This window comes from Ovis canadensis, chromosome 1 (genome assembly GCF_042477335.2).
Source record: "Ovis canadensis isolate MfBH-ARS-UI-01 breed Bighorn chromosome 1, ARS-UI_OviCan_v2, whole genome shotgun sequence".
In the NCBI taxonomy this organism is placed as follows: Eukaryota; Metazoa; Chordata; class Mammalia; order Artiodactyla; family Bovidae; genus Ovis; species Ovis canadensis.
In genome coordinates, this window is record NC_091245.1 from 158,374,520 (window position 1) to 158,387,568 (window position 13,049).

Sequence of the window (13,049 nt, forward strand, 5' to 3'; positions counted from 1 at the left end):
TTGTTTTAATCTTCAATAATAAAGGGTTCTTGGGCCATGTTTTTAGAGAATATATTTTAATTTCTCTCTCAAAATTCACCTTAAATCTTTTGAAAGATATGACTTTTATTCTGGAGGAGGAAAAAATAAAACAACTGAGTCTTTAGGGTCCAGTAAATTAAAATTGGCAGGTTGATTTCAGTCTTAGTATCATAGTTTTGGCTTTTCCACTGTCTTATCTGCTGTGAAGATGCTCAATCACAAGAATTCTAACGGCCATCGATACCTCCCTTGTAACCACAAGGGCTCAAGTGAACGCTTTCCATCTTCAACAACTGACACAGTGTCAACATCTGCTTCCAATGAAGTTGTTTCTTTTTTCTCAAGTCAAATAAATCTGCTGACTGAGACTGTAAAGGGTTTTTTTTTTTTCTCCTCTTTTCATGCGGAAAAATTTTTTTCCACCATATTTTGCAATTTTTCCTCCAAGTTGAAAAAACGGATAACTTCAAAGGAGATGTTTTTAATCTAGGTGCTAAGAAAGCCCAAAATATAATAAAAAAAATAAAAACTTTGGTAATTTCATGAAAATGTCACTTTCATTTTGGAGACAGTAATCACAGGGTTCTGGATGAATATAAGTCTGAAGTTAAGAAAACTCAAGAGTTGGACCTACACACCACTAAGAAGTTAATTTATTTTCTTTCATAAACAGCACATTAAAATGTCAGAAATAATTAAGAAATTTACATTTTATTGTCAATATCTAGTAGAAGACAAAGACTCTCTTGCAACAATTTCTTACATAAAAGCACAGCTGTATATCAATTTGCTATAGATATGGGTGTGTAAAGAAAAGGGACACTTGGGAGCTCAATTTGATGATTTACTTACTCAACTGACAGATACTTGAGGAATCTGTCATTAACTGAATGTCTACTATGAGCCATATTATTGAGTGTATATATATGTGTGTGTGTGTAATATAATTTCCAACCTTCCTAGCCTGCCAGTTAGGTATTATTATCCTACTTTACTCATGAGATAAATAAATGAAGCCCCAAAACACACATCTAATTGTGGCTGAGCCAGAATTCAGAAAATGACGTAATGTCCAAGTCAATTTTTGCTCACTGATTCATTGCTTCTCTATTCATCCTCCAGTCAGAATTGTAACATAAATACTGTCCTTTTCTACTGCTTTGTGTCACTGACCCATTTTCTTAATTTGGCATATATTATGTAACCAAGGGCTACTCAGTAAGGGACAGAATGCAGTTTCTTAAAATATAGTATCTGATTGCTATTTGCATAATAAATAAGGAGCTTCATGAGGGCACATTTTATGCCAGTGCCTGGAATTGTGGGTTTTTTTTAAGGTTGTTACAACATGAAAGAAATTAATTCCTCAGTTACTTGCAATCCACTTGTTCTCATGGCAAAATGTAGAGCAATCCCCATTATTTTTTGCTTAAAATAGTAATGCACATAACTTTAAGAGGAAAGAGAGGGGAGAAAAATTAAATGGGAAAGTTAAGAAGGGACTGTTAACCTTATAAAGATGAAACATTGATTTTTAAACACTTAGAGGTGCTTTTCAATTAAACAGTGAGGAACCAAATAACCTGTTAGGATCTAACTAGTCACTATTTTATTGTTCCTCAGATAATGATAGTTTAGTGGTCGAAGCATAGATTAGATGGAAAATCAATGAGATAATTTCCTAGGGTCTAGCTCACAGATCTTTAGAAAGCCTGAATAAAGACTAATTTGAAAAATAACCAAAAGAGGAGTGTTTCCAAATGAAACAGAAGAGGGAAATGGTAGCCCTCAATAACACAGTCCGGAAACCTCCAAGACTACTGTATCTTTTTGGTGGGAGAAAATCCATCCAACGAATGATAACATTTTAAGCTTAAACTCAGACTACCATACTAAATTACAACTCATCCCTTGTATGACATCCCGGGGTTATGGTACTATAATGGTAACAAAGGCATGCCAATCACAGAGACACAGCCATCTTTCTTTGACTCAGATTTTGATCCACTTCTTGCATATGCAAGGATCCAGTCTTTGCAAAGTGCCAACACCACCTGGGCCTATTTTCAACGGGGAATCTTATTTACAAATCTCTCTTGTGTACAGCAGAATTTAGGTCCCTAACGTTTCTTGGGTCCTCAGAGCCGAGGAATATTTTACAAGATAGCTACCAGGGATGACACCAGGGCACAGTGTCACCCTAAATTTAGGGTGACGTTATCTGTCAGCTCTCTCTCCTTCAACTCAATTCACTAGAGAGTAAAGAAAGAAGCAGAGAGTTGATATATTTCTTCTCAAAATTGGGAAAATCCAATTGAGTGATCTGAATAGACTGGAATACCACACAGTTCTAAGAGAAACTGCACAGTTACCAAGTTCCAAGGGAAGAAGAGAAAAATAAATCATCCCCACCCATGGGATGGCTGCTACACTGGCCTTTGAGAGTTCAGGAGGATACAAAATAACACCAATTTTAAAGATGGGTTAAACCTTGTGCTACACAGATAAAGGCAGAGTACAAATACAAAATTGAACTGAAGTTGCTCAGTCGTGTCCGACTCTTTGTGATCCCATGGGCTGTAGCCTACCAGGCTCCTCAGCCCATGGAATTTTCGAGACAAGAGTACTGGAGTGGGTTGCCATTTCTGTCTCCAGGGGATCTTCCCAACCCAGGGATCGAACCCCAGGTCTCCTGTACTGTAGGCAGATGCTTTACCGTCTGAGCCACCAGGGAAGCCAACTGCAGATCAAAATGTCAATAATTTAATCAAGCCACTCCCTAGAAATCTAAGTTTATATCATTAGTAAATCATTAGTAAGTGGACGATTCCTTAAGTTTGGACCTCACATTAGGTAAATGTGTATACCGTGTTAAACGGAGTCTGGTTAAGAAGAAATATAGTGATGAAAATACAAGAGAGGGCATAAATTTATAACTAATAAGATGCACCCACCAGGAAAGAAGAGTATGGCACAATAGGGAAATATTTGAAAATGATCTGTGAGAATTTTGCCTAGCTATGCAGACTGTGTTATTCTTATAGTTAAAACGTTCATAGATATAAGTTATCCTATTTAAGATGGAAAATGATATTTCACTAAACATTTAATTTCATATGGATGAGGACAGGGATGGAAAAAATTTGAGAAACATTGTTAACAAACTACAACATCTATGTCACACTACTTTTTTAACATGACCCAACTCTGGAAGCATCAGAAAGAATGGACTTTATATTGAAAGTTCTTAAAATGTCAATAACTGCTATTTGATAACCTTAATCTTTTCCTAATTATATTTTAATGATTATTCCAACTTTTTCTTATTTAGATCCTGAAGGACATGTCAAGTTGAATGCTGAGTCCCCAGCAATAAATTTCAAACAATGAATTGCTAATTTATTAAATTAATTTCAGTAATTATAGTATAAAAATTTATCCTGCCCCCAATTTTTTTCTTAAAAAGAATCAGATCAATTAAAACCAGAATTAAACAAATAAGACTCACCAAAACCTGTTTAAAACAATACACACGCAATACATTATCCTTCAACTTATAATGATGGATAAAACTCTCAGAAACAGCCACTGAGTGAAAGGGTTTGTCATGTGTCTGGTACTTTCCCAAAGAGAATCCTTTCAAACTACCTTCAGGAAAAACTCACTTAAAATATGACCAAAATTGTCAAAAATGAATAATTATAAACAAGAAAAATAAGTCACTGGCACTCAAAGATAGCATGGTTAAATGCTTTTTTTTTTTTTTTCCCCCAGGAGTTGGTTGTAAATTCTGGTTCCATTTTATCAAAGTTGGATGGACTACAAAGATAATTATGTACTTCAGGCAAACTCTCCATCTGATTCAACGTTTATGAAAACTTTCTTAGTCAACCTCCAAGCAATCTTTGGGAGAAATCAAAGTAATGAATAGCTTTTCTTTAGTGTGATCATTACAAAATTTCCTTTTCCAGCTACACATGTAACTCAGAGCTAAGTAAGCTATCATGGAAGTAACTCTTCACTGAGACTTAATGTAAAACAGTACTATACTGGCTTGGCTATGGTGCTGCTTTTGCAAAAAGGAGAAACTATCAAACATTTGAGGTAACTCAGAGCACAGAGCATATCACAGACATCTTAGAGACAAGCATTTTAAACACTTTAGCCAGGGCTTCTCTGAGAGCAAGTTCTTTAAACAGAACTTAACAATTTTTACAATATTAAAAAAAAATCCCTCAAAAATAGCCCATCAATGCTAAATCAAACTTCCTGTATTTTTACAAAAATAGAAGAACATAGAAATACAAAATTGTGTTCCTGAAAGAATGAACATTTTCTTTGTGGTTCATCTTTTCCTGACAAGGTAACTTGTTCAAAAAGAAGGGAAAAAAAAAAGTCAAATCAAAAATTAAACCATGTATTGATAAAAGCAAGACAAAAAGAAAAAGAGAGAGAGTTGCACAGTTGGCAAAGGCTCAGATGAGGGAAAGAAATAAACAAAAATGCTTTTCTTCAATGTCTAGGACTCATTCTGCTTTCCCAAGAAAAGGCTCCAAACCAAAGTCAGCTGGAGAGCACTTCCTCTTTTCCTTCCACATCTAGCATGTCCCACTGCAGAATGACAGTCCCTGGCAGCATCTTTTCCCAGTGGGACCATGGATTCATGCTCCAATTTAACTTGATAATACTGTGTGTTTCAGTACCACGGTGACTCCTTGCCCTTGTCTTGATGCTGTAGACCTAGAAAAGGTGTGAGAAATAGAAAAGTATCAATATGTGCAGCACTTGAGAATGGGCATTTTCTACAATGCACTAGAGATAGAAACCAAAGTGACAACTGAGCTCACAAGTTTCAAAAAGCCAACCAAAACTCTAGACTGGAGCAGTGCTATTAGCACAGTACGCATTCTTTACGGTGGCTTTTATCTTACTGGAGTAGGTATGAATAATAAATAATATAAATGAAGCTTTCTTATTTCTAATCTCAAAAGGAACTGACATGGGAAAAAAATGATACAATTGATCTCTAGGGCATATTTAGGCAGAGTTTCAGTTACCACTTTTCAGCAAACATCAGATGATACTTTTGGACTGAGGCAGTGAACTACATTTACTTATTTTTATTGCCTCCTCTTTCAGAAAATATTTGTGTGTGCGCATTCAGTCGTGTCCAACTCTTTGTGATCCCCATCGACTGTCATCCGCTAGGCTCCTCTGTTCATGGAATTCTCCAGGCAAGAATACCGGAGTGGGTAGCTATTTCCTTCTCCGGGGGATCTTCGCAAGCCAGGGATCGAACCCGGGTCTCTCACATTGTGAGCAGATTCTTTACCATTTGAGCCACCAGAGAAGCCCCACTAAAGCATCTGTAGTGATTTTATTTCTTGCCGTTCAACTTGTCAAATAATTGTGTAAAGCAATGGATGTCATTACAAAACAGTTACAATTAGTCAGTCATTACAGGAGTCATTAAGACACTATACTAAACAAATTACATAAAAGGGAAAAGAACAAAAAGGAGTCAAAGAAGCAGTTCATAGAACCACAAGGCACGATCTTTGGTTTTATAGCATTTGTATACTGGGAAAAAGCAACTCTTTCTGAATGCCAAATGATTAGTGCCATCTTAAGTTTTATCTCGTGTACTAGCATTATGTTTAGACAGAGAGGCCACAGTTTCCCTTTCCCATTTCAAAAGAAGAGGAGGAGGAAGAAAAAAATAAAAAGGATCTGGGGCATATCAACTCACTCTAAGTTTGCTTTATTCATTTTCAAATAATTCTGTGGTCAGAATAATTTGCAACCTGACAAAGTCTCCGCTGGGTGACTTTTATAATCTAAACCACCTTAACCGACAATCTGCTGACTGCATAAATATTTTTTTCATTATTAAAACGTCTCATCTTCTGTATGACTCAGTATTTTCCACACTTGAAGACCCCATCAATCTATAGAATGTCAGCACCGCAAGTCATGAATAGTGTTGGAATCATCAAGTAGTTTGAGTGTCTTTTTTTCTTCTTAAATAAAAGCAATCCTTAGTTTGCAAAGAGAGATGACTCCACCAAAATCATGTTAGCCTTTTTCTGTGGACAAGGATTATGTTACTTAGCACAGTCCTAAATATTCTAATCAGAGTTAATGGTTGGAATAATTCTCGCTCTTCAACTGTGTTTCCAAGTCTGCATGACTCCAAAGCAAACCTTAAAAAAATCAATTCACCTATGGCCTACAACATATTAAATGGCTTATGTTGTTCTTTTGGCTTAATTTCTTCTCAGTGATGGGACATAAATACAACTTTTCCTTTGATTACCAGGTATCCATACCTGTAAATTTCAAAGTCAGTATAAAGAAAAGGAACAACCACAGATAAAAGACTCTACTACTAGTAAGTTGTAACAGGGATATGATTTTTCTTGTTAAACACTTGTTGAAGGAAGATTAAAATATTTAAGAATCTGTCAGTACACTTAGTTTTCCCAGTGGTGAAAGGAGACAAAATCATTAACCCATGATTCTTAATGTGGTCTTGTTGTTGTTCAGTCACTAAGACATGTCCCACTCTTTGTAACCCCATGAACTGTAGCATGCCAGAATCCTCTGTCCTCCACAATCTCCTGGAGTTTGTTCAAATTCATGTCCATTGAGTCAGTGATGCTATCTAACTACATCATCCTCTGCCACTCCGCTTCTCCTTTGCCTTCAATCTTTCCCAACACCCAAGTCTATTCCAATGAGTCAGCTCTTCACATTAGGTGGCCAAACTATTGGAGTTTTAGCTTTAGCACCAATCCTTCCAATCAATTTTCAGAGTAGATTTCCCTTAGGATTGACTGGTTGGATCTCCTTGCAGTCCAAGGGACTCTCAAGAGTCATCTCCAACACCACAGTTCAAAAGTATCAATTCTTCAGTGCTCAGCCTTCTTTGTGGTCCAGCTTTCACATTCATACATGACGTCTGTAAAAACCATACTTTTGACTGTACAGATCTTTGTTGGCAACGTGATGTATTTTCTTTTTAATATGCTGTCTAGGTTTTTTCATAGCTTTCCTTCCAAGGAGCAACGGTCTTTTGATTTCATGACTGCAGTCACTGTCCACAGTGATTTTGTGCTCCAGTTGCTTTAGTCATGTCCAACTCTTTGCAACGCTATGGGCTATCGGCTGCCAGGCTCCTCCATCCATAGGATTCTCCAGGCAAGAATTCTGGAGGGAGTTGTCATGCCCTCCTCCAGGGGATATTCCCAACCCAGGGATCAAACTCAAGTCTTCTGTGTCTCCTGCACTGCAGGTGGATTCTTACTGCTGAGCCACCAGGGAAGCCCCCACAGTGATTTTAGAGCCCAAGAAAGGAAAACCTGTCTACTTTTCCCCCTTCCATTTGCCATGAAGTGATGGGACTGGATGCATATATCTTTAATCCATGATCCTTACATGAGCTATAGATACTTGGGGATTCCCCAAATTTTCTTACAAGAACATAAAATCCACTTTGCTATTATTTTGCTACTATTCAGGCTTTTTTTTTTTTTTCTTCTCACTCCTCAAACTCAAACCTATATGAAATTAGTTTATAATACATTTTGAAATCTACTTACTGGCTTGCTGAAATCACTCAGGTTTATCTCTTGATATTAGTAACTCAGTTTTAGGTTTATTATTTACTCTGTGATATTTTCAGTGAAAGTAAAACATTATAATGATAATGGTAGCAAACACTTTCTTAGGGCTGAACACACTAGATATTGTTCTATTTTATGTGAAATATCTCATTTAATCCTTTCAATCATGTGATATATATATATATATAATGTATATATATATATATTCATTTTACAAATGAGAAAATTGAGAGTAAGCGAGATTATGCCAACTATTATGTGGTAGAACCAGGACTGAATGTTGGAGGTTTGATTTCAGAGTCAATAGTTTTAACCACAATGTATATGGCTCCCCTTTTTTTTTCCAGATTTTATTTTACTTTACAATACTGTATTGGTTCTGCCACACATCAACATGAATCCGCCACGGGTGTGTATGGCTCCCCTTTTGTGGATTATCTTGTCTGTAGGCTGTGACACCAGCCTCTATTCTTGGAATTCCCAGAGTCAAAATCCTTTCATTAAATCAATTCAAAGAAAAGTCAATACATTTTAAATATTGATTTTTGCACTATTTAGAAACACCCTGATTTATCAGAACTGATACCAGTGTTAATAAAATAACTCTGTGTGTTTTTTTAAAACTATACATTTGCAAAGCGTTTCTGAGTCACAGAAGATGACTGCACGGTAGTTTGTTATACTTCAGATCGTGTAATAGGACATGTTTCATGAATAGATGTGTAACCATTCCTCCCTGCCCCCACCCAAATAAACTGCCACAGTATGAAAACTGGAAACGTAGGGTGGCCATCTGACTCATGGGGTGTTTGTCAGAAATGGGCCCAAAGAACAAAGACATCACCCTGTTCGCTTCAGAGTTTGAGAGTCTGAGATCAAGTCAGGAGAAAAACCTGAAAGAAAACAAGCCCACAGACCCAGTTCCTCGCTTCAGTTCCAATACCACCACCACTTGACCATCAAAAGAAAAAAGAAAATCCAAATCCAGGAACAGAGCAACAGAAGTACAAACATAGGAAAGATGCACTGAATACTTGGGAGTGGGAAAGAAGTTTTGGTTAAAAGAGATCATATTAGGACTTCCGCTCAAAATTTGAAGAATCTGACAATGTAACAAGGCATTGTAACTCATTTTCTAGCTGAAATTTTTGGGAGCCTATTGCTTCACGGATTTCTTCTCTTCCAATAAACCTCTAGGAATAAGGAGGTGGAGATGGCAGCAGGGTGTGCCTAAGCAGAGAAAGCCTAGAAACTTCCCCCTCCCTTGTTTCCTTCAAGTCCTAGGTGTCTGATGAAAAGATCTTAAATTTCTCATGGGCTCCTCAAACAAGGATACAGAAGTTGCTTCAGAGAGATTTCTGGCAGGCCTGCCTCTTTATCCCATAGCTGTGATATGGGTACCCCGTGGCAGATAAAATGATACGAGCCACCCTAGCTGAGCACCTCAGAGGCATCACAAACTTTAGGAAGCTGAATGAAGTAGTCATCAGTGGAGCACTGCGTGGGGAATGCACAGAGAAATGGTGGGGGAGGCGATATGTTTGCAAACAAAAGCAAGATAAGAAGGAAATGACAAAGCTAAGAAGCAGGCAGCAACCACTTAACCAACAATGTTCAGGATATGACTAACTGGGAAAACAGGGGCAGTCCCTAGGGAGAGAATGAGGGAGGCATCTGGGAAGAGGGTTCAACTAGAAGTAGGGCAGTGTTTTAAACTGAGGAATGAGGAAACCACTGTGCTGGACTACAAACACTCAGAACTGGTGAAGTCATTATAGCACAGAGAACTATAATCAATATCCTCTGATAAACCATAATGGAAATGAATATGAAAAGGAACGTATATACAACTTAGTCACTTTGCTGTATAGCAGAAATTGACAACACTGTAAATCAACTATACTAGAATAAAATAAATTTAGAGAAAATGAATTGAAAAGCTAAATTTTCTGCTATTGGGTAGAAGTAAATAATAAACTGGCTTACTGAAAATGCTATACTCCAGCACATCTGAGTTTCAGGACCATGTGATCATCAGTCATATCCACTAGGAAAGCATATCCTACTTCTAAAGAAGAATAATCCCTTGACAACATCACTATCACTCTTAAGTAACTTTAATATGATTCCAATTAATTTTATTGCTGGAGATAAAAGAAGTAATGTGGTAACCATGCACTGGTGAATATGCTGTTGATAAAAAGAGAAGAAAAATAGGAACATAAAACCTGGGTGTGCAGGTGTAATATTTAATGACTGAAAAGAAAAGAAAATACTTAAATGAAATACTTAGTTTCATAGATATTGAGTCTAGAAAACCCCTGTGGATCAGAATGCTTGATACTATATTAAAAGACGCTGGTGGTTTATTTCTACATTTAAAACATGAATACCTGCTTCATCCTTGCTTTAACAGAGAAAAGCCATAATTGTCACAAATATAAATATACACAACGCTGTATTGGCAGCTATATCAAAATACCCAGCGTTCGCCAACAGCGTAACATCTGACACCGACACACTGCCAAATGATAACAAACTACGTGATGTGAGAGACAGTCACGTTATCTTCTTCTACTTCATAAAATTATCACTGATAATTATCATACAACTGCATTTGTTTGAGCACCTGGGCAATCAGTTTAAATGCTAATGAAGAACGTTTAAATAAGATCTAAACGGGGGTAGTACCTTAACACTAACGAAGTAAAAATAAGAGTGGAAGGCTATTCAGTTTGGGAACTGATTTCATTACAGGTAAATATCAAGATAGATCATGTTTAAGCATCAGGAAGAATTCCCTTCATTTGTTTTTAAAACTTCAAAAAAAAAAAACCCTCAAAATATCATAGATTTGTTGTTTAAAGATCAAGTTATGAAGTATTTAGAAAGTAAAAGTTCTATATAATGTACTCTGTCATCACACAGCTTGCTGAGTATACTTCAGATGTACATACATACACCACTGTTTATCCTATGTGACAACAATGCTTATTTCACCAGCAATATTGACTTGCAAAACCATTTCATGTCAGTATATGTCGATCAACTCTTTTGAAGAATATTAATTCTTCAATATGCACAATATTCATTCTTCCCTATACCATAAATTACTCAATTCTATATAGATATGCATCGTTTGAATACTGTGGTGTGTACATAAAAATATATTTGTTACTTATGTGAATATTTTGGTAGGTAAGATAGCTTCCTGAAAATACATTTGTATAATCGCTGAACCCAAGTGTATAAATATATTTATACTTACATAGTTCATGGTGAGTGGTAAATGTTTCAGGTAGTTTGCCTCAATATTCATATTTTTACTATTATCATTATAGATTCAATGTATCTAATTGTTTCAATTTGCATTTCCTTCAGTTCTTGTGAAGCTGAACATTATGTGATTTAGTATTTCTTCCTGCGTTTTATCTTTTAGCTGACTTTCTATGCTTTGATTAATAACAAAATAATTTCCTCACTGACTTCTAAATGCCTTTTGTATATTAGCATTTTTTTCTCATGTATCACACATATTTTTGGCCAATTTAATGAGTACTAAATACCTCCATACTTACTACCTAAACTTTGGACAATAATTATTTTAAAAGTCATCACAAACAAGAATGTATTCTTGAAACAGACCAAAGATTAAATTTATTGTTAAACTGAATTACAATTATCCATGTATCATTACAACTCTCACATACTAAAACAATGACAAAAGACACCTAACTATGAATGCATAATCATTTATTAGCAGAGGGAGCATTCTCAGTATGTGGAGGTATCTTCCTGGGTACATTTAGAATTGTCTTAAAATGTCCATGTAGTAGTCTTGTCAGAAACAATGAGCTGAAAGCTGTCTAAACCTGTCAAATATCTTTAATTCAGATTCAAAAGAGAAGGAGAAATTTAAAGCCCATTGAACTTGATGTTACTGGTAGACTATAATTTACTATATTATTGGAAGAAGCATGGGAACCATACACCTGAGGCCAAGATTGCAGGTGACTAGCAGTTCAGTGGCCAGGTGTCTCCCTCTGCTCCTGGCCCAAGCCGCAAGCACACTTAGTCTGTCTGCTCTCTCAGAACCCTCCTCCCTCCAAAACCACAAATTTGTGCACTGACTCTCCAGCTTTTGCCCTTAACCATATCCACTTCCTCAGATTCCTGCACTTTAAATGCTCAGCTAGGAGGGAACTGGCAAGTACTTTAAGCATCAGGATATGTAATTACAAATCCGAACTAGTCATTCTACAACTGACCTTTTGGACAATATAAAATACAAATTATAGAGTTGATAGTTCTTTTGTTATTGTTGTTCTTTGTGTTTTTTTTTTTAATTTTTATTGGAGTATAGTCCGCTGGATCATGGAAAAAGCAAGAGAGTTCCAGAAAAACATCTATTTCTGCTTTCTTGACTATGCCAAAGCCTTTGACTGTGTGGATCACAACAAACTGTGTAACATTCTGAGAGAGATGGGAATACCAGACCACCTGACCTGCCTCTTGAGAAACCTGTATGCAGGTCAGGAAGCAACAGTTAGAACTGGACATGGAACAACAGACTGGTTCCAAATAGGAAAAGGAGTACGTCAAGGCTGTATATTGTCACCCTGCTTATTTAACTTCTATGCAGATTACATCATGAGAAACGCTGGGCTGGAAGAAACACAAGCTGGAATCAAGATTGCTGGGGAAATATCAACAACCTCAGATATGCAGATGACATCACCCTTATGGCAGAAAGTGAAGAGGAACTAAAAAGCCTCTTGATGAAAGTGAAAGAGGAGTGTGAAAAAGTTGGCTTAAAGCACAACATTCAGAAAACGAAGATCATGGCATCCGGTCCCATCACTCCATGGGAAATAGATGCAAAAACAGTGGAAACAGTGCCAGACTATTTTTTTGGTTTCCAAAATCACTGCAGATGGTGACTGCAGCCATGAAATTAAAAGATGCTTACTCCTTGGAAGAAAAGTTATGACCAACCTAGATAGCATATTCAAAAGCAGAGACATTACTTTGCCGACTAAGGTCCGTCTAGTAAGGCTATGGTTTTTCCAGTAGTCATGTAAGGATGTGAGAGTTGGACTGTGAAGAAAGGTGAGCGCCGAAGAATTGATGCTTTTGAAATGTGGTGTTGGAGAAGACTCTTGAGAGTCGCTTGGACTGCAAGGAGATCCAACCAGTCCATTCTGAAGGAGATCAGCCCTGGGATTTCATTGGAAGGAATGATGCTAAAGCTGAAACTCCAATACTTTGGCCACCTCATGCAAAGAGTTGACTCATTGGAAAAGACTTTGATGCTGGGAAGGATTGGGGGCAGGAGGAGAAGGGGATGACAGAGGATGAGATGGCTGGATTGCATCACTGACTTGATGGACGTGAGTCTGAGTG

The 13,049-nt window shown here is 36.9% G+C and overlaps 1 protein-coding gene across 3 annotated transcripts in view; it reads right to left on the bottom strand.

Moving 5' to 3' along the window:
* Positions 1-645: 645 nt before the first annotated feature.
* The window catches only part of VGLL3 (vestigial like family member 3), a 54,795-nt gene continuing 42,391 nt past the window's right edge, over positions 646-13,049 (bottom strand). For all 3 annotated transcript variants that reach the window (XM_069578780.1, XM_069578766.1, XM_069578775.1), the window contains exon 4: positions 646-4,761. In XM_069578780.1, the coding sequence (XP_069434881.1) occupies positions 4,718-4,761 (44 nt within the window). In that variant the 3' untranslated portion in view covers positions 646-4,717. The remainder of the gene's footprint in view (positions 4,762-13,049) is intronic.